The sequence below is a fragment of the Tamandua tetradactyla genome, chromosome 13, assembly GCF_023851605.1.
Source record: "Tamandua tetradactyla isolate mTamTet1 chromosome 13, mTamTet1.pri, whole genome shotgun sequence".
Taxonomy (NCBI): Eukaryota; Metazoa; Chordata; class Mammalia; order Pilosa; family Myrmecophagidae; genus Tamandua; species Tamandua tetradactyla.
In genome coordinates this window covers 16,706,334-16,733,715 of record NC_135339.1, presented here as the reverse complement: position 1 = coordinate 16,733,715, position 27,382 = coordinate 16,706,334, and the positions used below count along the sequence as shown (strand labels likewise).

Here is a 27,382-nt window from a genome sequence, read left to right as displayed (position 1 = left end):
AGGAACAATCTGCAGAGTTTAGTTTCTGAAAGGTAAGTTTACTGTGGTGTATACGTATGATCAAATATTGTGCTGCTACAAAAAGGAACAACATTGTGAAGCATGCAACTTTGTGAATGAACCTGGGGGGACATTATGTTATGAAAAATAAGCCAGAAACAAAAGAGCAAATATTGAATGGTCTCATTTAGAAAATACTTATAAGAATATTGGGGCCTAAATTGTAAGCTTTTATGGAAGTCATATTTAGTCCGGAGCTATAATTGTTATTTATACATTTTGAGAGGCTGTGCTATATATGTATACCTGATATTTCACTGGAATTTTGGGTATTTGTGTGACACCTAAGACTCAGAGTAGGAGTTTTTTTTTCTTTTTTTGCATGGGCAGGCACTGAGAATCGAACCTGGGTCTCCAGCATGGTAAGTGAGAACTCTTTCTGCTGAGCCATCATGGCCTGCCCTCAGAATAGGAGTTTTGCAGATCTGAAAATCAGCACTGCCACATACAACAACTGTTAAAGAAACTAAAAAAGAGATCAGGCTTCAATTAGAGATAAGAACAAAGCCGAGCTGGTCGAGACTAAGGTAAATCAGATGACAGAGGTAAGGCAGAACTTTCTATTTTAGAACTTCAGCAAAGGAAGAGGGATTTCTTTTGCCCAAAACCTTAATTTTCTGTAGCATATAACCTAACTCAACGTATCTGGATAGGTCATTTAAACAACTCAAACAAATGGAGCCCAGAGGGGGAATGAGGGCTTGTAATTCTGTATAGTTTAATATACACCGGGATACATCCCAGAGTATGTTGAGCAGATAATTAAAAAGTATTTGCAAAGTCCCTTGATGGATGGGAGAAAAAAATATCGAGCTGTTAAACTATACCACCAGAAAAACCCCTGGTACTGTCTCAAATATTAGGCACTCCCAAGTCAATAGGCCAGGCCCTTGATCTTGAGGTTTGCTCTTGTGAAGCTTACTTATGTAGCAGACAAGCTAAGCCTACCTATAGCTATGCCTAAGAATTACTTCCCGAGCACCTTTTTTTTGTTCCTCAGATGTGGCTCTCTCTCTCTCTAACCCCAACTCTACAAGTAAAATCTTTACCCTCCCCCCATGTGGGACATGACATCCAGGGGTGAAAGTCTCCCTGGCAACCTGGGATATGACTCGCAGGGATGAGCCTGGCCATGGCACTGTGGGATCAACAATGCCTTCCTCACCAGAAGGGGGAAAAGATTGTAACAAATAAGGTATCAGTGGCTGAGAGAGTTCAAATAGAGTCAAGAGGCTACTCTGGAGGCTATTCTTATGCAAGCTTCAACTAGATATTGCTACTTATCATGGTTTGCCAAACCCCAATCAAAACCACTCCTGCTAACCCTAAAGAACACCCAGGGCTTTATTTAAGATTCTACAAAGGTCATACTAATGATTACCTTCCAGAATCCTACAACCTCCATATGGGTTCCCAGGCCAGACAAGTCCTGAAACCCACAGGGGCCAACCTCTCCAGAACATCAAGTAGTTCCATCCCCCTATTCCATATTATCAACTGCCCTTTGCAACATGAAAAAGTTAGAATGAACATAGCCTAAATACCCCTAAAGATTGGGAGAAAGATCAAAGAGGGTGGAATGATAACAGAGAAGATAGGATTTAACAAGTGAGTATGACTGCTGAATCATTATATTGATATTTCTTTTAATCTCTAGTGTCTTGGAGCAACTAGACTGCAAAACTTAAAACTGCAGACCGTAACCCAAACCAAACTCTGAAATCTGTTCTATAACTAATTGTAGTGTGCTTTGAAATTTATTGCTTTTTTGTATATATATGTATATAAGTTAAAGCACATTAATGTTAAGAACTTCTCAATAATTTGTCTGAGGTAAGTGGGCATCCATATGGAAAAGAGTGAAGTTAGAAACCTCTCTTTCACAAAAATCAGTTCTAGGTAGATTAAAGACCTGAAGTTGAAAGGCAAAACTGTAATGCTTTTATAAGACAATGTAAAAGAATATACTCACGACCTTAATATAAACAAAAAAATAATAAATTTTACTACCTTGACAAACTTCTATTTATTAAAAGACACAAGAGGGGATATTTGCACGTAACTGACAATGTACTTTAACCCAGAATAAACAATGTATGCCTACAAATGGATAAGAAAGAACAGACAATCCATTGGAAAATGTGAGGTATGGGAAAATGGATTAGTTCCACAGTTGTGAGGATAATACAGCAATATATATCAAAAGTGTGTGTTTATTTTTTAATCTCAAAGTTCCAGATATAGGATTTTTTTTTAAGGGAATAAATATACGACCGGGCTAAGCTGTATGAAATTCACGTTCAGTATTGCTTATAGTAATAAATAAACAAACAAAAAACCTGGAGACTTAGAAGTCCATCGGAGGAGGGATTTGTGAACTCCATTAAGGCAAATCCATGCACAGAATATTATGTACTCAACTAATAAAATGGATGAGGTAAATTTATATATATAGACATGGAAAAACAGGCATATGTGACAATGGAAAAAAGTTACAGAAGAGTTTATATATATATGTCTCTATACTTGTTTAGAAGCACATTAAATTGTTTATAATGATAAAAACTAACCTCTTAAAAGTGACTATCTTTGGGATTATGGGAGACTCACTTTCAATTTTATATGCTCTTGAGGTTTTAGCATATATCTAACTTTTTTTTTTAACATGGGCAGGCACCAGGAAACAAACCCGGGTCCTTGGGCATGGCAGGCAAGCATTCTTACCTGCTGAGCCACTGTGGCCTGCCCATATATCTAACTTTTAACAACAAACATGCTTACTTTTGAAATGAGCAAACAAGAAAAGTATTTGCATTTTGGAAAGTAAATTTATGAAATGATCCAAGAAATGCAATGAATATTAATGTTGGCCTGAAAGAACTACTATTAGAATTATCCCCAAGGGAAAATCTAATTTTTTGGTTAAAATGTTACCAAGTCACAAGAAGTAAGTTAAGGAATTTTTTAAAGAAAAGCTCAACCTCATTTTGTAATAAAAAATTACAAATCAAAATGGCCAGACACCCTTTTCAACCAATCAAAATAGCAAAGAGCTGTTTTTTTCCTCCCCAAATGACACTCTCATACATTTTTAGTGAAAATGTGAAACCCTACTGAAAAGCAATTTGCCATAAATATCAAGAGCTTTAAAAGTGTTTCAACTCTTTCAGTCAGTAATTCCACATTCAGGAATTTTGGCTAAGGAGGTAAATCAGAAACACAAAAAAAAGTTTTAGAGAAAAAAGGTCTTTACTATAGCTTATTCATGATAGTAAAAAATGGTAAAAAAAAAATGTTCTGCTAGAGGGTTAGATAAATAAATTAAGGAATATCCAATAGAGGATTAGTATGCAGGCTTTATTTATTTACCAACAGATTTAAAAATACATAAGAAAGTGCCTAATTTTATGACTACGATGGATATAGTCAAGGATATAGCTCAATCTTATTTCTAGTTAAAAGGAATTCACCAAAATGTTACAATTAGTTATTGCTTGATAGTGGGATTTGGAAGGCTGCAAATGTACTATGTCTCCATGTATTCACTCGTTTAAATTTATTTATTCATTCATTTATCTCATAATTCAAAAGGATTACTTATTCAGATTTATAGTGACCATGATATAGTCTAACATGTCAGACCAGAAAGAAATGATTTCAAGAATATGATTAACAGTGATCTAGCCTCTCTACACCTGTTTCCCCCTCCACCCTTCAAAGAACTGTACAGCAGGATGCTAAATTTGACTCTTCTGGTTTCCATTAGAGATTGTACATGCCAAAAACAAACATGTGTCAAGTATTCCTACATTCTAAATTGAGGGGCTGGACTGCACATCTTGAAGCTCAGATTTCACCAGGCAGCTAAACAGACCAATTGGTAAGAGGCCCTAGAATGCTGCAGCACAGCCCACCACAGGTGAAGCCCAGAGAATGGCTCTGACAGAATCACTGGAAGAGTGTAGTTGAAGAATCCCTTGAAGAGTGTAATGAGCTCCCTGGAATTGGGGAGATGAAAGGATTAATATCTGATTCATGCTTATAAAGTTTAAAGACCGGTGCAGCCTGTCTGGCAGGAGAGCAAAGAGACCTGGCTGGGAATTGTGTGCTCTTCCAGATTTAGGAGGGATAAGGAGACACTGACAGTGAGCCTTACAGATCTTGTGGAAGGGCTCTGGATATGGGGGAGTTTAAAAGGGACCCATTGCCAGAGGCCCAAGTGGAGGGTAGATCCCCCCATTCCCAAACACAGATCATAAGGGCAAAACTGTAAACAGCTGGCTGAAGGAGGCATCGGAAGGAGCCACCAAGGGAAGGTAAGGGAAGGGGAAAGGGGAGGGAGAAGGGAGATGCCTAGTGACAGACAGCTTCCCTAAAACCCCATCAAAGCCCTTCTGGAGAGAGAGAACAAACCCCCACAGGACCCAGCTGTGAGACTGCAAGGCAGCAGCCATTTAATACTGTGCCTTGTTTCCCTAACTATTCCCACCATCCCAAGGTACCACAAGCAGCTGCTATTAGTGAATAGGGGAAAAAAGGTAGAAGGGGAGAAGATATCAACTGCACCCTCTTGCCCACAACAGGTGCTTGAGCCCTGCTGGAAAGCAGGTGCTTTTTAAAAGATATTTTTATTGATAAAACTTAACATACAAACATTTTTTCTTTTTAAAAATTTTTTTGATACAAACAACCTACAAGCACATACATTCTTAACGTACAAACATTCCATACATGGTGTGCAATCAGTGGCTCACAATATCATCACATAGTTGTATATTCATCACCATGATCATTTTTTAGAACACTTGCATCACTCCAGAGAAAGATATAAAAAGAAAAAGGAGCCTCCTCCCCGTTCCCAGGGCGTCTTGTAAACACACCCAGAGACTGTCACGGAGCGGGAGGCTGACGCCGACGCCGAGAAGGGAGGCGTTTTGGGCTGCCTCCAGGGTTCGCTCTGCCATTCCTGAACTGATCCCTCCTCCCTGTGATTGTGGCATCAGTGAAGCAAGCTGTTAGGCGAGAGGAGGGGCCAGTCAGGAACAAATCCCCTTCTTCCTCGGGGCAGGGGCCGGGGGAGGGCGCGCCGGGCTGGGCAGGCAGACTGCCGAGATGGATGACAGTAAGATGGTTGGAGGCAAAGAAGCCTGTAAACGTGGTCTGACGCCAGCGAAAATTGACTTGAAGGCAAAACTTGAGAGGAGCCGACAGAGTGCAAGAGAATGCCCAGCCAGAAAAAAGCTGAGTTATCAGTCTTTAGAAGAATTGGTATCTAGTCGGCAAAGAGCCATATGTGCTCTCAGAGAGGAACTGGAAATGTACAAGCAGTGGTGCACAGCAATGCACCAAGGAAAAATCCCTTCTGAAATAAAGGCCCTGCCCACTGGAGAAGAACAGAATAAATCTCAGCAGAATTCAAGCAGGCACACCAAGGCTGGGAAGAAGATCACATAAAATGCTGATTCAGTGACTGAAGCCAATGTTCTGATTCCAGGGAGGAAGAATGGACAACACTGCACTTCTTGGTTCACTACCTACTGCTCAGTAGTCATCTCTGTAAATCTGCAACTTCTACCAAAATGTGTGATCTTAAATCTCAAATGATCTTGCTTTAACATTCAACATTTAGAAAATTTACAAACATTCAGACCTGTTCTGGTTGGTGTTGTCACCCGTGGCATTTAACATGTTGTGATGCTTGAAAACACAGGAGCAGAGAAAAACGGGTTGAAGACTGTATTTTTGCACCGAAACTCCACATTACTTTATTGGTTGTTTATGTTCTTTCTGTGTAATTCATGAATTGTGTGTGTGTGCATTTTGGTGTCCCCTCTTTTCACGTTTTTGATTGCCCGAAAAAGAGAAACCAAATGGGCTGATTATTGACTGTAAGTTCTCAGCCTTTATGGACCTCATCTTATTTCTTCTCTTCTGACTCATTTACTTGAATAATGTATATTTCCTTCATGAACCATGATTTCTCTAAGCTGTGAATACATATTAACAAATAAATACATTTCTATTTTTATAGTTCACAGTAGTATTACCTGTTACAGTGGACACGTTAGCAAAATGCAGCAAGAAAGGCCTCAAGATAGCCTCTACTTAAAACCTCTGTTGCTGTCTTCTTAAACTGTATTTATTTATACAGTTTATAAAAGTTTGCTACAGCCTCATCTATACTTGGGGAATAGTTTAGTCACATTTTATTTTTAAGCAAGAAGTAACATTTCAGCAGCATACATCATTTTGACAACCCAGAACATGTATGTATGTATGTACGTATTTCTATTATACGTCTGTATAGGTATGAGGGGAGGGCAGGAGTGAATGTTCACACACATTTTCTTGTGTACTCAACTACCTCAGAGAACTTTTCTGAAGAAAACAGGAGGAAGCTAGCTGCTGAGAGCGAGTTTCTGCCTCAAGAGATCTAGAGTAAAATAAGGGACAAATTAGTGATAGATCTAATGGCTGTAGCTGTAACCAGAACACGTAGTTTCTTTACTGACACAAGTTTCCTCATGAATGTGTTCTGAGCCAGAAAGAAAGATGCTATGGGTATGCATCTGGTTCAGCCCTGGCCATGCCTCCACTGTGGAGTGGTGCACCAGTGCCGGGGTTGGGCCCTGCACCAGTGAACCTGGCCAGAGAATCAGAAGAAAAGAGCAGCTCTTTCCAGCCCCCATCACAGCTACACTTATTTTCTTCCTGACTAACATATGGAGTGAAGCCTGAGGAATCAAGTTCATAAGATGATACTTGCATAGATCTAAGACTCTTGATTGTCTCAATGAAACATTATAACTCTCTTTTCCCCATAATTAAATCATGAGTTGTGTTCGCTGGTGCTGCTAAGTTATAATTGTCCTTCACACTAATGAAGCGAATATCTGGCTTCCAAACAAAAGGTTTTGTTATGAACTGGCAGTTTAAGAGGATGCATCACACTCTAGATTGTCTATGAGGTGAAACATGAAATGGACCACAGAGTTTAAGATTATAAGGTACTTTTCCCCTTCACTCAGGCCATGAATTTGAATAAAGTGCCTTCCCTTAGCATGAGTTCCTAAAGACTTCTTGCATTTAGGTTGCAAACTCAGATTTCCAGTCAGGTTGTGTGACTACTGATATACCACTAGCCCAGGCTGTTGGGTCTCTCTGTTTTTTTTTTGAGGACTAGGGTTTAAGAGTATTTAATGCCTATGCCAGGTCAAGATGGCGGCTTAACAACATGCGCATTTTAGTTCGTCCTCCATAACAACTACTAAATAACCAGAAACAGTACAGAACAGCTCCTGGGGCCACGTCAGTGACCAGACACACAGCGTCAAATGACATACAGGAGCTGAAACAATTAATTCAGAATGTATGATTTCGAGAGACAGAACATAGGATTTCAACAGTGGAGGATGGAACATCTGAAATCCGACAAGAAACAGAAACTATAGGGAAAAAAATGGAAAAATACAAGCAGGGACTCAGGGAATTGAAAGACAATATGAAGCGCATGAATATACGTGTTGTGGGTGTCCCAGAAGGAGAAGAGAAGGGAAAAGAAGGAGAAAAACTAATGGAGGAAATTATCACTGAAAATTTCCCAACTCTTATGAAAGACTTAAAATTACAGATCCAAGAAGTGCAGCGTACCCCAAAGAGAATAGATCCAAATAGACATACTCCAAGACATTTAATAATCAGAATGTCAGAGGTCAAAGAGAAAGAGAGGATTTTGACGGCAGCAAGAGAAAAGCAATCCATCACATACAAGGGAAGCCCAATAAGACTATGCGCAGATTTCTCAGCAGAAACCATGGAGGCCAGAAGACAGTAGGATAATACATTTAAACTATTAAAAGAGAAAAACCGCCAACCAAGAATTCTATATCCAGCAAAATTGTCCTTCAAAAATGAGGGAGAAATTAAAACATTTTCAGACAAAAAATCACTGAGAGAATTTGTGACCAAGAGACCAGCTCTGCAAGAAATACTAAAGGGAACACTAGAGACAGATACAAAGACAGAAGAGAGAGGTGTGGAGAACAGTGTAGAAAGGAAGACTATGAGTAAAGGTAAAAAGAAGGAAAATTAGATATGACATATAAAATCCAGAAGGCAAAATAGTAGAAGAAAGTACTACCCATGCAGTAATAACACTGAATGTTAATGGATTAAACTCTCTGTGCTGGTTTGAAAGGAAGCATGTCCCCTAAGAAAAGCCATGTTTTAATATAAATCCCGTTTCATAAAGGTAGAATAATCTCTATTCAAAACTGTATATTTGAAACTGTAATGAGATCATTTCCCTGGGTGATGTGATTTAGTCAAGAGTGGTTGTTAAATTGGATTAGGTGACATCATGTCTCCACCCATTTGAGTGGGTCTTGATTAATTTCTGAAGTCCTATAAAAGAGGAAACATTTTGGAGAATGAGAGACTCAGAGAGGGCAGAGAATGCTGCTGCACCACGAAGCAGAGAGTCCACCAGCCAGTGACCTTTGGAGATGAAGAAGGAAGATGCCTCCCGGGGAGCTTCATGAAACTGGAAGCCAGGAGAGAAAGCTAGCAGATGATGATGTGTTCACCATGTGCCCTTCCAGCTGAAAGAGAAACCCTGAACTTCATCAGCCTTCTTGAACCAAGGTATCTTTCCCTGGATGCCTTTGATTGGACATTTCTATAGACTTGTTTTAATTGGGACATTTTCTCGGCCTTAGAACTGTAAGCTACTAACTCATTAAATTCCCCTTGTTAAAAGCCATTCCGTTTCTGGTATATTGCATTCCAGCAGCTAGCAAACTAGGACACTCTCCAATCAAAAGACATAGTCTGGTAGAATGGATTAAAAAACAGGACCCATCTATATGCTGTCTCTACTCAAAGGACATGAGGCCAAGGACACAAATGGACATTTACACACCAATGTTTAGCAGCATTATTAACAATTACCAAGAGATGGAAATAGCCAAAATGTCCATCAACAGACCGTTGACTAAACAAACTGTGACATTTACATAAGATGGAATATTATGCAGCTGTAAGACAGAATAAAGTTATGAAGTATGTAACAACAAGAATGGACCTTAAGGACATTATGCTGAGTGTGATTAGCCAGAAACAAAAGGACAAATACTGTATGGTCTCACTGATATGAACTGACATTAGTGAATAAACTTGGAATATTTCCTTGGTAACAGAGACCATCAGGAGTTAGAAATAGGGTGAGATATTGGGTAATTGGAGCCGAAGGGATACAGATTGTGCAACAGGACTGAATATAAAAACTCAGAAATGGACAGCACAATATTACCTAACTGTAATGTAATTATGTTAAAACACTGAATGAAACTGCATGTGAGAATGATAGAGGGAGGAGGGCTGGGGACATAAATGAAATCAGAAAGAAAGATAGATGGTAAAGATCGAGATGGTATAATCTAGGAATGCCTAGAGTGTATAATAATAGTGAAATGTACAATGTACAAATTTTAAAAATGTTTTTGCATGAGGAAGAACAAAGGAATGTCATTATTGCAGGGTGCTGAAAGTAGATGGTAATTAATACTTTAAAATGTCACCTTATGTGTGAGACTAAAGCAAAAAATGTTTATTTGTTACAAAATTTATATTTTGCCTAGAGCATTTTCTAATATAACTCATGTAGATAGTTGATTGAATGTCATAAGTACTTGGAATCTCAAGAAGGACATGAGATTTTGTTGATTTGTCCAGAGTGATGCCCCGATGAATCCCAGAGTGATTTGATCAGTGACTGGAAAAGTATTTGCAAGCCCCCTTCAGCAAATGGTGAGAGCGGGGAGAAATTCAACTTCCCCAAGTGGAATTCTTGATATTCTCACAAGCAGTGCGGACAACCAAAGCTATAGGCTGAGCCCCCAGTCTTGGGGTTTGTTCATATGAAACTTAACCCAACAAAGGATAGCTCAAGTCTACTTAAAATTTAGGCCTAAGAGTCACCCCCAAGAGAGCCTCTTTTGTTGCTCAGATGTGGCCCCTCTCTCCAGTCAACATGACTAGCAGTCTCACCACCCTTCCCCTCTCTGCGTGGGACATGACTCCCAGGGATGTGGACCTTCCTGGCAACGTGGAATAGAGATCCTGGAATGAGCTGAGACTCAGCATCAAGGGACTGAGAAAAACCCTAGAATGAGCTGAGAATTAACATCAAGGGATTGAGAGAACCTTCTCGACCAAAGGGGGAAGAGTGAAATGAGACTAAGTGTCAATGGCTGAGGGATTCCAAACAGAGTTGAGAGGTTATCCTTGACGTTATTCTTATGCATTAAGTTGATATCACCTTGTTGTTCTAGATGTAGCGGAGAGGCTGGAGGGAACTGCCTGAAAATGTAGAGCTGTTTTCCAGTAGCCATGTTTCTTGATGATGATTGAACAATGATATAGCTTTCACAATGAGACTCTGTGAATGTGAAAAACTTGTGTCTGATGCTCCTTTTAGCTACTATATCAACAGAAGAGTAGAACATATGGAATAAAAATAAATAATGGGGGAACAAATGTTAAAATAAATTTAGTTTGAAATGCTAGTGGTAAATGAAAGCAAGGGGTAAGGGGTACGGTATGTATAATCTTTTTTTTTCTCTGTTATCGTTTTCTTTTTCTGTTGTCTTTTTATTTCTTTTTCTAAACCGATGCAAATGTTCTAAGAAATGATGAATATGCAACTATGTGATGATATTAAGAATTACTGATTGTATATGTAGAATGGAATGATATCTTAATGTTTTGTTTGTTAATTTTTTTTAATTAATAAAAAAGTTTAAAAAAAAGTATTTAATGCCTTTTTAGGATCATAAATACAGGTAGATTAAGGACTGCTGATAATCTAGGCCTTTAGAATTTAAGTGTTTTAAATATAGTGTTCAGATTGCAGTGGGTATGTTTTTGCCATCTGTTCTACTCAATCGTCTATTTTTATTTTGCAAAGCATCCCAAGACTTTGTTGCTTTGTTCAGTACCTTTTGAATTCCTCAGAAGAGTTATTTTCAAAGCAAACATTCCAAAATGAATGTGGCTAGTGAACAGAAAGTCTCCATTGTGCTTGAAGTATTTCTCCTCTGTTTCTAATTCTAAATTAAAGGGGTATTTGAGCTTTCTTTTCTCTCTCTCTCCCTCTCTCCCTTTTTTTCTTTTTTTTTTTTGGAGGAAGCTTCATAAGAACAGTGTCTATGTCCTCAGGTAGAGGATGTGTAATTTGGGGTAAAGGTGAATTAAAATTTATTTGAGTTTATTCTTAAATCTGTCTATTTGGTCATTGGGAATACATCAAACCACGAGAAAGTTCCTTGGTCTTAAAAGGAATTATTTGATTGCTTTGGGTATTGGCTGGCTGCAAGCTTTTGGCCACTTTGAAGCATGGTGATAAATGTCAATGATTAAAACACCTGGAGCATTTCCTTCCCCATTCCAGGTAAGAAGCAGCATACTGAAGTCCTGGCATCTCTCACTTACCAGTAATGATAACAAAAGAGCTGAGAGAAAGGAAGAAAGTGAGAGTGTTAGTGAGCTCAGTCCCTCCGGAACAGTGCTGTTCTCCTTTCTTTCTATAAACAAAGTAATGTGTTTTCTTTCTTTTTTTCCCAAATAAAGAAAGATAAGGAGAAAATTCATTTGGGCTTCGACCAGTCATATTCTGTCATTAATTTAGCATAGATCTGCTACTCCTGAGAGCAACTACATATATTATGGAATAAGTTTGACCAGGCCAAGTTTTAGGATATAGTCTAAGTTCTTTAAAAATATATCTTTCCAATATATCTAAATAAGAATGTCTCTTACTGTATCACTATTTACCAGCTAACTGACAACCTTTATCAGCAGCACCATTTAGCATTGTATATTATCATCTTTGAATTATGAGCGACCTGATTTGGCTTACTGCAAAAAGCACAAATTTAAACTGGACTTTCCTTTGGTTGATATAAAGGCAAGGAAAATTTAAAACATAAATGCCATATTTCACAAGAAATCATTTTCATATTACCAATTACATATTTAGTTTTAAAAGGGACGAAGATTATTGTTAAACCACATGGTGTTTGGGGCATTGGAGGCATTTTTCTTTCTCTGAAGAGCCCTGTACAATTATATTTTTATAAAAAATAAAATATATATCTAAAAAAAAGAGAAAAAACTCATACATACCATACCCCCTTGCCCCTCCCTCTCACTGACCCCTAGTATTTCCATCTAATCCACTATATATATTTTTTAATTTTAACATTCATTTCCTTATTATTTATTTATTTTTAATCCATATGTTTTACTCATCTGACCCCACCATAGATAAAAGGAGCATCAGACACAAGGTTTTCACAATCACACAGTCACATTGCAAAAGCTATATCATTATACAATCATCATCAAGAAACACGGGTACTGGAACACAGTTGTACAGTTTCAGGCACTTCCCTCTAGCCTAGTACCTCTTAATCTAAAAAAGGAATATCTATATAATGTGTAAGAATAACCTCCAGGATAACCTCTCAACTCTGTCTGAAATCTCTTAGCCACTGACACTTTATTTTTTTTCCCATTTCTCTCTTCCCCCTTTCAGTTGAGGTTTTCTCAATCCCTTGATGCTGAGTCCCAGCTCATTCTAGGATTTCTGTTCCACATTGCCCGGGAGGTTTACACCCCTGGGAGTCATGTCCCACATATGGAGGGGGAGGGCAGTGAGTTTGCCTGCTGTATTGGCTGAGAGAGAGAGATAGGTCACATCTGAGCAACAAAAGAGGTTCTGTGGGGTTGACTCTAAGGCCTAATTTTGAGTAGGCTTAGTCTATCCTTTGCAGGGATAAATTTCAAAGGAATAACCTCAAGACTGAGGGCCTGGCCTATTGATTTGGTTGTTCTCACTGCTTGCAAGAATATCAGCAGTTCTCCAAATGGGGAAGTTGAATTTTCCCCCTTCTCACCATTCCTGCAAGGGGACTTTGCAAATACTTTTTTATTCACTGTTCAAATCACTCTGGGATTTCTTGGGATATCCCTCTGGACAAACCTACAAAATCTCATGCCCTATTCAAGGTTCCATGTACTCATGGTGTTCAATTAAACTGTCCATATAAGTTCTATTAGGAAATGCACTAGTCAAAATATAAATTTCATACAAACATTCTTAACATACAAACATTTCATATGGTGTACAATCAATGGCTCACAATATCATCACATAGTTGTGTATTCTTCACCATGCTCTTTTTTTTTTAACATTTTCATCACGCCAGAAAAAGAAAAAACTCATACATACCATACCCCCTTACCCCTCCTTCTCATTGACCACTAGTATTTCCACCTACCCTATTCATTTTACCATTTGTCCCCCTATTATTTGTTTATTTTTTATCCAAATTTTTTACTCATCTGTCCATATTCTAGATAAAAGGAGCACCAGACACAAGGTTTTCACAATCACACAGTCATACTATAAAAGGAAAGCAGGCATTTTGAAGTTGATGATAATTCACAGTTTAAATAAGTAGAATGGAACTCAATAATATCAGAGAGTGACTAGAAAACCAATGATCTGCCTGCAGTTTCATCCAGGGCTGGGGTGGGAGGCAGTGAACAAGCTACAGGGTGAGGTACACTTGGAGAGGGTTGAGAAAGAACAAAGTTTCTTTTTGCCCCTATCCTAGAAAGTCCAGCTTGTTAAGTAAATCAGAAGAGAGAGTAACATGATCTTTTTAAAGCACTTAGCAGGTTTGGCATCATAATATTATGTTTTCCACTTTCAGAACTAATGCACAACAATAAAGGTGATAGTTAATCTTAACTGGAAAAAATATTAATTCCAAAGCAATTTGATGTTACTATAACCATCCTTTTCATTCCCCTATACTTTCTGTATATGTTAAAGTACAAGTGTAAAGAATTTTTTCTGGGACTCTGATGAAGTGTTAACCTACACTGGTGTGTGCTGGGTAAGGTCTGGTTTGGTGATTTTTAACTTGTGTTACACCCCAGAATTATCTGTACAGCCTGGAAAAATAAAGGATTTCGACGTTTGAACTCAGACCTACTGAAGAGCATCTCTGGACCTGGAAACTGGACATGGACACTTTGAGAAAGCTCTTCAAGTGATTCAGTTGTGAAACCAGGCAGGACTGAGAATCATCTACCTAGGTCAATAACTTAGCCCTTATTCAAATTAAAAGGCAGATTCCTAATCTTTATTTTAGTTGGGGCTATACAGATTTTTTTTTAATGACAAAAATCATCTAAATTAAATACCTAAATAACTGATTAACACAAATGAAAATATTTCACTCATCAAATATTTACTGAGTGCTCCTCAGGGCCAGGTTCAGTATTAGGTGTGGGGATTCAACTCTCATCCTGCAACTGCATGAATTACTTAAATGTGGCTACTCCCAATTTATACGAGATATCCAGAGAAAGGTGACGGAGTCCTGTTACAAAGACTTACTTGCACAATACCATGGCATACAAGGACTCTCCCAGGTGAATCAGCCAGGCAAGCCAAAACCTGAAACAAACAAAAACCGCCAGTCTAGTTTCAGTTGATGTTTATCTGCTCATGAACTCTAACCCAGAAACCTCAAAGAGAAAGGCACCTAAATGTGAACTAGCATAACACTTAAGATATCTAAAGGCAACTACAGGCCTTCAAGGTCTCCAGAGACTGCAGCTCCTGTGTCCACATGCTGTTTCTACAGTTCTCCTTACCCAGCGTGCAGGACGGTGTGATGGTGGTCCACCAAATACTGAGTAAAGGGGCCCAGGGGTCCAAGGCTTTGATAGGGGATACTCTGAGGCCAGAACACAACCCACTGAAAGAGAACCAAAGGCACAAAATACTTATTAGGTCACTTAGATGAGCAAAATTTTGCATTTGAGAGAGGCTACGAAATAACTCTGATTCTACAAGACCACACACATTCAATTTGGTAAACAAATGCAGACCAAAAGCAAACAAACAAACAAAACAACACTCCGAATAAAATCATCTGGGGTGTGGCTCTCAACTTCTATTTCCTAAAAGCTACCCAAGTGGGAGCTATATGCTTAGGAAATTATGTGGTTTTATGACTCAGTGCCCATGGTGGATGATGCCTATTCTTGATGAATTCCACCAAAACAAGTTGTAACTTCTATGCTCAGGCTAACTTCTTTACTGGTGAAACTCTAGTTTGAGCCAAACCCGTTTAATTTAGAACCCCTTTCTCTTCTTTGTTTTTCTATCTCTAAAACCAGGAATGATTCACTGTGCAGAATTGGGAAATAAGTGACATCAGGTTTGTGAAATGTTAATAGAAACTGCTTAATTACACAGATTTTTGTAATCTTAACCCTTTCTGTGTCTCTGTGTTGTCACCTTTGCAGCTTGGGCTTCTATGAGAATAATGAAATGCAGTATTCCATTCACATCTCAAACTAGAGCACTACTGTCTCTCTTTCGCTGTTGTTTCACATTCAAAATTATATAAAGACAAAATATCACTGAATTCTCCCAATCAATGGGACATGACAAGGGTAGCATCTGCTAGGTCCACAATGTTCCAATCTGAAGTCCCTCAAAGTTTTTCTCCATCTACATTCTAACTAGTCACAGACATAGAATTATACAATAGAAATGTACCTTTTTAATTTTTCAGTTCAACACCTCCATTTTACACATGGGGAAACCACAAAGGAGGTGGTCAGATTCGACACCAACAAACATAATGCCGTGGGCATGACAAAAACATATCTAAGCCCAAATCTCCAGGGTCTCCTCGGCAATATCCAAATTCCTTGCCTTCCTTCAAAATTAACCCAATTTTGCCCCAACGCCTCATTCCCATTATCATTTAAGCAAATTTTTGTCAGCCTGGCAGTCCTTGCTTTTTCTCTCAGTAGAGATCCTGTCTTCTTGCTTATTATATATACCGCCACCCCTATACCATAACAGCTCTCTAGCCTCTCTTACAATTAGAGCATCTCTCAGACCTATTTCAGGTTGAGTTCCAGACCACTGCAATAAAGTGAATATTGCTTTTACACTACAATGTTTACTCTAGACTGTAGTCTATTAAGTGTGCGATAGCATCATGTCTAAAAGAAATGTACATACCTTAATTAAAAAATACTTTGTTGTTAAAAAATGCTAACCATCAACTGAGCCTTTCGCGAGTCATATTCATTTTGCCGGTGGAGGGTCCTGCCTCAGTACTGACAGCTGCTGACTGAACAGGGTAGTTGATTGTTGAAGGCTGTGGCCATTTCTTAAATAAGGCAACTAGGAAGTCTGTTGCATCAATTAACTCTTCCTTTCATGAAAGATTCATCTCCAGCAAGCAATGCTGTTTTAATAGCATTTTACCCACAGCAGAACTTTCAAAACTGGAGTCAATCCTTTCAAACTCTGTTTCTGCTTTATCAACTAACTTTATGTACTATTCTAAATCCTTAGTTGTCAATTCAATAATGTTTGCAATATCTTTAACAGGAGTAGATTCCATCTCAAGAAACCACTTTCTTTGCTCATCTAATAAAGCAGTTTGTACTATGAGCCAGTACCATAAAGCTCCTAGAAGAAAATACAGGGAAACATCTTCAAGACCTAATAATAGGAGGTATATTTGAACCTAAAGCACAAGCTGTGAAAGAAATAACTGATAAACCGGAACTCCTCAGAATCAAAAGCTTTTATGGCAAAGGACTATGTCAAAAAGGTGAAGTGGCAGCCAACTCAATAGGAGAAAATATTTGGTAACCATATATCGGATAAAGGTTTGTTTTTTAAAAAATTTTTAAACAGTTTAATTTGCAAATCATAGAATCCAATCAAAATAAAACATCAGTGGTTCCTGCTATAATCACATAGCCATTCCTTCCTCACCGCAATCTATATGAAGACATTGCCTTTTCTTCTGCAAAGAATCTCATCCCCCTAGCACATGTACTCTGCTTGTTGACATCTAGTTTGGATAAAGATTTGATATCATGTGTATAAGAAATTATGCAACTTAACAATAAAACAAACAACCCAATAATAAAATGGGCAAAAGATATGAAGACATTTTTTCTGAACAAATACAAATGGCTAAAAAGCACATGAAGAGATGCTTATCTTCATTTGCTATAAGGGAAATACTAAATCAAAAAAAAATACAATGAGATATCCCACACCTGTAAGAATGGCTGCTATTAAAAGTCATTTGAGACCATGCTCCCCACCACCATCAAAAAAAAAAAAAAAAAAAAAAAAAAAAGGATGAGAGAAAAGATATGGAACTGTTAAACTTGACCACCAGGGAAACCCCTGAAACCATCAAACATTAGGGACACCCAAATCAATAGGCCAAGCCCTTGATCTCGAGGCTTGCTCTTGTGACGCTTATTATGTAGTGGAGAAGTTTAGCCTAACTGTAGGTACGCGTAAGAGTTATCTCCAGAAGACCTCTTCTGTTGCTCAGATGTGGTCTCTCTCTCTCTCTCTCTCTCTGAACCCAACTCTGCAAGTGAAATTATTGCCCTCCACCGTTTGCGGGACATGACATCCAGGGGTAAAAGCATCCTCGGCAGCTTGGGAGATGACTTTCAGGGATGAGCCTGACCCTGGCACCAACAATGCCATCATGACCAAAGGGGGGAAAAGAAGTGTAAAAAAATAAGGTATCAATGGCTGAGAAAGTTCAGAGTTAAGAGGCAACTCAGGAGGTCACTCTTACACAAGTTCCAGTTGATGTTGCTACTTATCGTAGCTTGCCAAACCCCACCAAAACCATTCCTGCCAATCCTAAGGAACACCTAGGACATTATTAAGATTTTACAAAGTTTCCATGTACTAGGGTAACTTTCCAGAAATCTATAACCTCTAGATGGGTCCCTGGACCAGATAAGTCCTGAAATGCAGAGGGCCCAGCCTCTTCAGAACATCATCTAGTTCCATCCCCTAGCCCATATTATCAGCAGTTTCTGAAAAAGTTAGAATGGGCATAGCCCAAATACCCCTAAAGAGTGGGAGAAAGATCAAAGGTAAAGGTGAAGTTATACAAAGAAGGTAGGATTTTAACAAACGAGTATGATTGTGAAATCATTATACAGGTATTTATTTTAGTCTCCAGTACCTTAGAACAGCTAGAGATAAAAACCTAAAATTGTGGAATTGTAACCCATATCAAATTCTGAAATCTGTTCTATAACTACTGTTGCAATGTACTTTGAAATTTATTGCTTTTATGTATATATGTTATTTAAACAGAAGGAGGAGTATAACAGAGAAATGAGTATGACTGCTGAATTATTATACTGATATTTCTGTTGGCCTCCAGTGTCTTTGGAGTAGCAAGGAAACAAACAAACAAGGGGAAAAAAAAAAAAAAAGAAAAACCGTGGAACTGTAACCCATACCAAACTTTAAAATCTGTTGTATAACTACTTGTAAAATGTACTTGGAAATCTATTGTTTTTTGTATATGTTATATTTCACAACAAAAATTTTTTTTAAAAGATCATGGATCACAGATCACTATAAAATACATAACAATAATAATGAAAATGCCTAAAATATTGCAAGAATTACCAAAATGTGGCACAGACACATGACGTGAACACAGGCTGTTAGAAAAATGACAGCGACCGACTTGCTTGAGATAAGGTTGTCACAAACCTTCAAGTTATAAATAATGCAATATCTGTGATGCACAATGAGGTATGCTGTAAATCCTAACCATCCGTAGATTCATCCCAGTTTTTCAAGCAATTCCAACTGTCTCAAACACCCTGCTTCTGGAAGCTCAATCCTGGACCTATGTCAGTCTGTCAACTTGCCTTTTCCCTCTGTGAGCTCTGCTCAGGCTTAAGCAGCGGCCAAGCTACGCCTACTCTAAAGCAGAAACCGTTTTTTGAGCCCCTCCAGCATCTGCAGTACACTGGTAGCCACGGCAACCGCCCGGAGCGCAGGCGCAGAGACCTCTCCCACTGCGTCCCGGCCACCCGACCTACGAGGGGCTTGGAAGACCAAAACACACGCGTCGCGCCGCCTCACGCCTCACCGCGCAGTAACCCAGTGCCAAGGCCGTGACCAGCGAGGGCAAGGGTCTGGCCAAACGGAAGTAGGTGGTAGTAGCCCGGCCAGCTTCCGACTTCATCACCACCATCTTGAAAGACCTAGAAACCTGAGTCGCTGGGTGGGGAGCGGTCATCGCCCTCAAGTAGGGAAAGCCTGACTAACCGGTTCTTCAGGGCGTGGAGCACCTGCTAATGGCCCGGGAGGACAAGTGCGCCCGCGTCTCCCTCCGGTCTGGTATTGTCCCTCCCGGTACTGAGCGCTTGGGAGCCGGGAGTGCGCCTGCGCGATCCCTCCTCGCCTAGTAGGGGACCCTGCGCTGAAGGGAGTGCCTGCTGCTCTCGCGGCGCGGTGCCTCTTACCGTGTAGTAGCCCATGGAGAGGGTGACGACCGTCAGCCAGAAAAGACTGACCCTCTGGAAGTAAGCCGCTTCACTCGATACTGCCCTCATCGAGGTAGCTTCTTCTGGACTGAGCAGCCCCTTACCGCTCCGGACTGAGCGGAAGGCAAAGCTGGAGCGGGGTCTTGGCTGACGCTCCCCGCTAGCTCCTTGCAAAGAGGGAGGTAGAAACTCCTGTGGCTAGAGCGAGTCACCGCCTCTCCCAGCGCTGGTGAACGGATCTTGGAATCCTGACACCTAGGCGTTGGCTTAGTGGGCTGGGAAAATGTTAGACTAGATAGTACTCCCCAACTCTATTAGCACAGCTCTTTGCTGTACAACGTGGAGAATAACGTTCTTCCTAATGAATAAATTAAGACGTATGGAACCATAGAGCAATGCATGCTTACGGGACTGGAACAGAGTGCCTGGGTTTAAATGCTTGCTCGGCCACTGTTTGTATAATAAACATAGACTTGTCTTTGCCTCAGTTTTCCTGTTTGTGAAATGGGCACATATCAGTTCCTGTCTCAGGGCTTTTGGGATAGATTAGATGAGTTAAAACCTGTAAAGTACTTAGAAAGTGTCTGGCACATAGTGCGTTTCGTTATTAATATTACCGATTGACTGTTTATGGTATGTCCCTGGCTCTGTTTAGTGCTGCACGGTCAATGCTCGGTGGTATTTTAGGAGAGGCATAGGTCCAGTGCAAATGGCTTCTTACTAGGGTTCATGAGGAAAGTAAAATTTCACGTGGGCCTTAAAAATGGGTAAAAACAACAACAACAATAAAACCAATAGCTGGTATTTATTAAGCACTTAGTACGTTGAAGGCATTGTTCTAAGCACTATACAAGGATTAGCACATTTACTTTCCGAAACAACTGTATGCAATAGTTAAATCAACTACCCAAGCTCTTAATGCATAAGTGGGTAAGAGAAATTGAAAGCCAAGTGGTAGGAGAGTGGTCCAACTCCAGAGCTGGCACTCTTAAGGAAGATGCTATTCCTTAATATAGGGTGTGGAATACTCTCAGTATGTCTTCACTTGGCATGGAAGCCAGCCATGGTTCAGTTTCCACATTTTTTACATTATCTCCCCAGCCTATCTCTCCAGTGTGGACTGTCTCAGTTGTCTACTGGCACCTCTACCAGGTATCAAGTCGCACCCGAAAGAGAGAGTCCTCTATAGTTTTCCATAGAGTCAATCCTCACCGAGGATCCCCTATTTATGTTAATAGCGCTTTTCTTCCAAGTGCCCAGACCCCCAGCTTTGACTTTTCCCATATCTAGTCACCTGCCAAGAGTACTATTGATTGGGTGCAATGATATTTCACCCTTCTGAATTAAACCATGGTTGTTTATTCTCTGCCAGAAGCGCCACAAGAACTTTCCACTTGGAAAACCCACATGCAGTTCCTTTATTGAGTTTGCCCCACAATTCAAGTCTTGAAGAAAATAGTTTTGATTATTTGTCCTACCAAAACTTTTCAAGAATTTCCCTAACTTTAGGCTATTGTTTTTCAGTATTTCACTTCAGTTGTTAAATGTGAGAGAGAGTTGAGAAATATTTCATGTCGGAATAACATAGCTTGGAGAGGCAAAATGGCTTGAGTCAAAGGACTCAGGATTCCGACTCTGGGGACCTGGGCTCTAGTGTCGTATCTCCTATGATCATCTCTGAGCCTAGCAAGTTGCCTACTGTCCTGTGACTGCCCAGCTCCACGAGACCTATTTGAGGTGTGGAGTGCTGCAGCCCATAATCAAAGGGTCTTAACGTGAGCCTGCCACACATCCATGAGGAATCCAGAAGAATGTACCAGAATATCTTAACTCAGATGTGAATAGTTTATGTCATCAACAACAAGCCCAGTCAGTTGGAGATTCAGGAGGGGCCCTCTCTTCTATCCAACTCACTCCCTGCGTGTGTGAGAGGATGGCCAACTTCATGATCTGCCAGACATTGCCATCCCCTCTGGATTGGCAGAGAAATCTCTCACTCTTAGACATACTCTTTTTCTGCTGTCTGGATACTTTAATGACCTAAACATGGAAAACAATGAAGAAACTGGGAGAATAATTTTACAACCTTTGAGGCAAAATTAAAAGCCATAGAGGGGAAAGATTGAAAATTTAATTGCATCTAAATTAAAAACATCATTCTTTTGAAAGATGCCAGAAATAAAGTTGGAAGACCTGGAAGAAGGAATTTTCAACATATATAATAGACGAATGAGTAAAACGTATGTATTGCACATCCTCAAAAGAGAAAACTTGAATGACCAGGAATCATGAAACATGTTCTACCTTACTGCTACCTTACTGTCAATTAGAGAAGTGCTAAATAAAAATAAGATCTTTCCCCCATGAGATCAGCCTACCAGGTATCAAGCCACACTATATAGTGCTATAATAATTTACAAATGTTTGGTATTTGATACATAGATCAACAGACTGTAGAGAAGGATCTGATATATATATATATATATGTGCATATATATGTATATATACATATATATGTGTATGTATATATATATATATATACATATATATATACATATACACACACATACACACACATATATATATATATACACATATATATATACAAACACACACAACCATTTATGTTAAAGGTAACATTTCCAAAAGGAATAATAAGTTGAACTCTTTTACACCTACATCTAAAATACAAACATACATGTAGTTTTTTTTTTTCTTAATTTTTACTTTTTAAACTTTTAGCCAGATCAAGTAAACCTAGAACTTGATGTGAAACTTCACAGGAATATTATTTTCTTAGAGATACTGTTTTTCCCAATATACTAAGCCAGGTCATTACATAACATTAAAAATTCAACTAATGGACTACATAGATTTTTTAAATAATTTAATTTTACCTGACTACTGATTTTATTTATTTCTATGATATATTTTAATAAACATTAAAAATCATTTTATGTTTGAATTAAAAAAGAAACCTTTTCAAATTAAGGAGGAAACAATGGATTATTCAGTAAATTATTGTAGGACAGCTGGTTATCTATCTGGGAAAAAACATTTTAAACTTTATTCCCCCCACTTCCACCTCCCTACACACAAATACATAGATAATGAAGTATCACAGGATAGGATATCGTACCCCTACAAGAGTTCAGATGAGATGGCTGTAAGAGCAGGAGGGCGTGAGCTGAGATGGAGGGGGGAAAACATGCTTTCCCAGGATCAGAGAAAAGGGGGAGAGCATTGTAAACAAAAACAAACTTAAGAAAATACGAAAAGAACTGTGTGTGTTCAGAGAATTAGGAGCTGTTTGTTGTTGCTAAAAGAAAAATTGTGCAGTAGAGTAAAGAAAGATGATGCTGAAAAGACAGGTAGGGTGCAGATCATGAAAGGTTAGGTGTGAAACAGATGTTTTGATTTAAACCTTAAGCAAGGTGATTCAGAGAAGGCTTTTTTTTTAAAAAAAAGTGGGATGTGTTATGATTGCAGAGAGTATACTGGATGGAGGTAAACGTGGAAGCAGGGCAAGAAGTCAAAACAGAATCACCACAAATTGATTCAAAATAGCCAGTACTACTTAGGAACTGACAGCTTTTCTAACCTCCTTTCACCTACCCCTTCCAATTTGGGACCAGCTGGAGAAAAACAAATATGTTTTGCTAACCAATCATATAGGATACCCCGCTTGTAGTTGGCTTGCCTCCATCTTCCTAAGACCAACAGCTTCCAAACAGGACATACCAGAAGTCTTCCTCTTTTCCCACTAAAATGCTTTCACACTCTTGGCTGCTTTGAGTCTCTGTCAAAAGCAAATGATGGTAGTTGATGCCCTTCTATAGCCAGTTGTGAATAAACAGCCTTTGTTTCTTCTCATCTGGGTGTTCTTTGTTTATTTCTACAGCAGAGAAGATAAGGCTTGATAGGGGAGTATAATGGGGAATGGAGAAAAGATGATATCATTCAATCAAAATATTCAAGAAATATTTCTGAGGGTCCATTTAGTGTCAGATACTGTGAAATAAAGCTGAGAACAAGACAAATGCAGTCCAGGCTCTTACGTTGGGTAAAATGTAGTTCAGACAAATCAATCGAAATTTGATGTCTAACTTGCCCAACTTTTCAAATAAGTACCTGTCTTATCCTTAAAGTATGAGATCCCTTATTCAGGGGTTGCAAACAGAGATGTCTTCAGGGCGTTGATTTAACACATGAATGAAGAGGGCAGGGATAATCCAATAGGGTGTGGGAAGATTGAGGGAGCAGGAGTGTTTGTCCTACTTTAAAAATCTTGCAATTCAAATAATGAAGAGTGGCATGATTATGAGGAGGAAGAGAAATGGGTTTTGGGCAGGAATTTGGCCCTGCAGGGAATTGTTTTTCTAATACGCACTTGGGAAGTAGTTGTTTAGAGGTGGCACAAAGTGAAAACTCAGTCAACATCAAAAAGTTCAAGTGGGAGGAAAAGGCAGGAAAATGACTGAGAAACAATCTAAGAAAATACAAATTCATTGTATTTTGGGCAATCTGTATGAAATCTTCTCAAGGAAACCCAATGCTCTAAAAGCCAATTTGCCGAATTGTCTGTTGGCCAAATTCACCAAATCTATGGATTGTGGCTTCAATGGGAACATTAACTGGCTTTATCAGACGAGTTCCAAGTTCAGTCACTGAGTAACTTTCCTGTTTATACTGATCTTTTGTAAATCTTTCAAAATTTTGACCTTTTGGAATTTTTAAAGGATTCTTTGACCACTTTCTCAGATATGATACTATATTAGTTAGGGTTAGGGATGGCTATGGAAAAATGAAACCCTTATGTTTCTCCCACATAAAAGAAGTCTGACAAAGTAAAGTGTCAATGTCTGAGAGATTCCAAACAGAGTCAAGAGGTTATCCTGGAAGTTATTCTTATGCATTAAGTAGATATCACCTTGTTAGTCAAGATGTACTGGAGAGGCTGGAGGGAATTGCCTGAAAATGTAGAGCTGTGTTCCAGTAGCCATGTTTCTTGAAGATGATTGTATAATGATATAGTTTCCACAATGTGACTGTGTGATTGTGAAAACCTTGTGTCTGATGCTCCTTTTATCTACCTTATCAGCAGACGAGTAAAACATATGGAATAAAAATAGATAATAAGGGGAACAAATGTTAAACTTAGATTGAAATGCTAGTGATCAATGAAAGGGAGGGGTAAGGGGTATGGTATGTATAAATTTTTTTCTGTTGTCTTTTTATTTCTTTTTCTGAATTGATGCAAATGTTCTGAGAAATGATCATGATGATGAATATGCACTTATGTGATGATATGGTGAATTACTGATATGTATATAGAATGGAATGATCATATGTTGAGAATGTTTGTGTTTCATTTTTTAATATTAAAAAAATTAATTAAAAAAAAAGAAGTCTGAGTGTTGGCATCCCAGCTGTTTAAGGGGGGGGTCTCCCTTAGTGCTTCTGAAGTCAAGGTTTTGTGGATGACCCTCACACACCACACTCTGCATGAATAATTTGACTCTTTCTTGTGGCATACTGCTGGACATTGCATAGAATTCAACAGAGTTCAGCTATTCCTTATGAATAACCAATATTTCAGTGTAGGGTAAGAGATGGAAGGAAATGAAAATACCTAATCACTTTCCTTTGCGCATACTCATTGAGAAAGAAAAAGAAACAGAGTATGACCCAGAGGCAAATGCAAATTCTTTCTAAAAAAACAAACCACAAGAAATGATCTAGATTTGGATATAGCAAACACGTCATTGCTAATCTGTGCATAGAACAATTCTGATACATAGTAGGGGCTCAGAACTATTTACTCAATAAATGAATGAGTAAAATGTCTTGTTTCAAATATCTTAATGCCTAGAAGGAAAATGCTGCATTTTTTAAGTAGGCAACCAAGGACTAACCATAGCATTGGACATTTAGGTTAAAGTAACTTATAACATCACAGAAATAATGGGGGAAATGAATACAAAATTCTGGCAGTGGTCAGGTACAGAGAAAATTACTCGAGGAAAACGAAAGCACTGTACAATGCACCAAATTCTCAAACTTACCTGTTGTTATTGCCCTTTCCCTATTTTAACCACATCATTTTAATCAAATTGCCATGTGATCAGCTTGCTTGTGGTCAAAGTATTTTCTTCCAAAGTTACTTGGAGCCCTTCTGAGGGGTAGCTGAAGCAGATGTAAAAGCCAGAAGAGCAGAGAACATCTTAGTAGTTGGAAATGTCCAAACCCACTTGAAGCCAAGAGTTTGCAGATGGTGAAGGAATATCAAAGGTGAGGCTGAAAGAGATGTGGTGTCCAGTTCATGCAGCTCCCTTTCAGGCTTTTGAGCAAGTTCCCACTTTTTCTTGTGTGTGATCATTGGGAGTTATATATTTTTAAATGTTCACCTGAATGTTGATTTTCTGACAGCAGAGATTGTTTTTGTGTTGTTTACAGCAGTATCAAGGACCCAATACACAGGACCTGACATATGTTGGGCTCTGACTGTTATGGAGTATTTAATAAAAAAAACGTGAAGAACTCTATGGACATCTGCTGAAGGACTTTAAGCCAAGCTTAGTATAAAGAATCTGAAGTAAGAGAGCTTTCAAGAAAAAAAATTGGGCAATAATGTTTGGTCTTTAGGGAGGAAAGTAAAGTAACCATAAGATTGGGCAATTTAGGAACTGATTTGTTATACTTTGTCAGTTAAATCTAAATGGTGGAGTCAGGACAGAGGTAAAACTGGGGTTGAAAAAGCAACTTGATGAGGGAACTGGGACGGCCAAGGCTGCCACCTAGTATGCATTCAACGGACAGAAAGGGAAAATTAAAACAAAACAAAACAAAAAAAAGCTGACCTGCACTTTGAATTCCTGGAAAGGAAAAAAAAAAAAAAAAAGAAAGCCATTAAGGTGCAACTCTATTTTGGTCTTCTCTGCTCTCTCAGTCTCCAATCTCCTCCAACATTCCATCTCCCAGAATATTCCCCTACCTACTCCCTAAGCACCTGGTACTGCCCGACAGAACCTGCCAAGCGATCAATGCCCCGGGCCCCTGAGTAGATGGCCTATAACAAAACATCACAACCCGTTGTTTCAGGGGGGACATCGAGTCTGTCCCTCATGCTTTTTCTTCATGTTGGTTGGTAAGGCTAAGATCTATTCTGCAACCAAGTCATTGTAGAGTATCCATTCTGGGTTCTTTTCCTTCTGTTAGGACCTGAGCCATTAAGTTATCCAGTTAAAAATCTTATTTTCACCTGCTTTAAGTCACTCTAGGCATTCTTCTTCAGAGTGAGACCTTGGGCAGATTTCTCTGCGTTTCAGTGTCTTCATCCATATCAAGATGCACCCCTCCCCTAGGGCAACTATGAGATGTAAATAAGATAATGTATGAAAAACCTGCTCTTGTGGCCTGCTGCCTAATTAGTTCTTATAAATCGGTAGTGATTTGTTTAGGTAGAAAGAGGGACACGTGGATCCCTCTGAATTCAAATGAATTAATCTGAAACAGCTATCAAGCACGGGTCATACTTTCCATACCTAGAATATAGAAACGCTGCTACCTTCTCCCATACATTTTGATTGCTACAAAGACCCGCCCACAGTTGTGAAGAAGAAACATCTCAAATGCCTGCAGTTCCCCTATCTGGAAAATGGAAATTTTGGTTTTCTCACATCTTATCTTAAGGATAAAATGAGTTAGCAGATGTGCTAATGTCTGTAATCCTTATTCGGCATTGGTCTCTGGTCTCACCTGCCCCTAAAGCCGGTGTTCTTCAGTCAATGATACATCAAGCAATGCAGATCAGCTGTGAGCCTAACCAAGCTTCATCATAGAGCGTGGGGTTTATAACATAATAGGACGATAGTGACAAGCA

General features: G+C 39.0%; 1 protein-coding gene and 1 pseudogene across 7 annotated transcripts in view; one reads left to right on the top strand and one right to left on the bottom strand.

Annotated features, from left to right (window-relative positions):
- TMEM254 (transmembrane protein 254) overlaps positions 1-27,320 on the bottom strand; it is a 32,378-nt gene extending 5,058 nt beyond the window's left edge. For 5 of the 7 annotated variants that reach the window (XR_013161403.1, XM_077124765.1, XM_077124767.1 and 2 more), the window contains exons 1-3: positions 19,104-19,276; positions 14,791-14,894; positions 14,531-14,590 (exon numbers count right to left, since the gene is read on the bottom strand). Coding sequence is in view for 6 of the 7 variants with exons in the window: in XM_077124765.1 (XP_076980880.1) it covers positions 14,531-14,590; positions 14,791-14,894; positions 19,104-19,253 (314 nt within the window). In the remaining variant the exon portion in view is untranslated. Of the gene's footprint in view, positions 1-14,526; positions 14,591-14,790; positions 14,895-19,103; positions 19,277-19,479; positions 19,776-23,241; positions 23,396-25,565; positions 25,798-26,360; positions 26,376-26,761; positions 26,870-27,258 lie in introns of those variants that run through there. The other 2 variants (XM_077124770.1, XM_077124769.1) reach the window with 2 other exon arrangements.
- LOC143653623 (cAMP-responsive element-binding protein-like 2 pseudogene) lies at positions 5,133-5,846 on the top strand (annotated as a pseudogene).
- Positions 27,321-27,382: the final 62 nt, after the last annotated feature.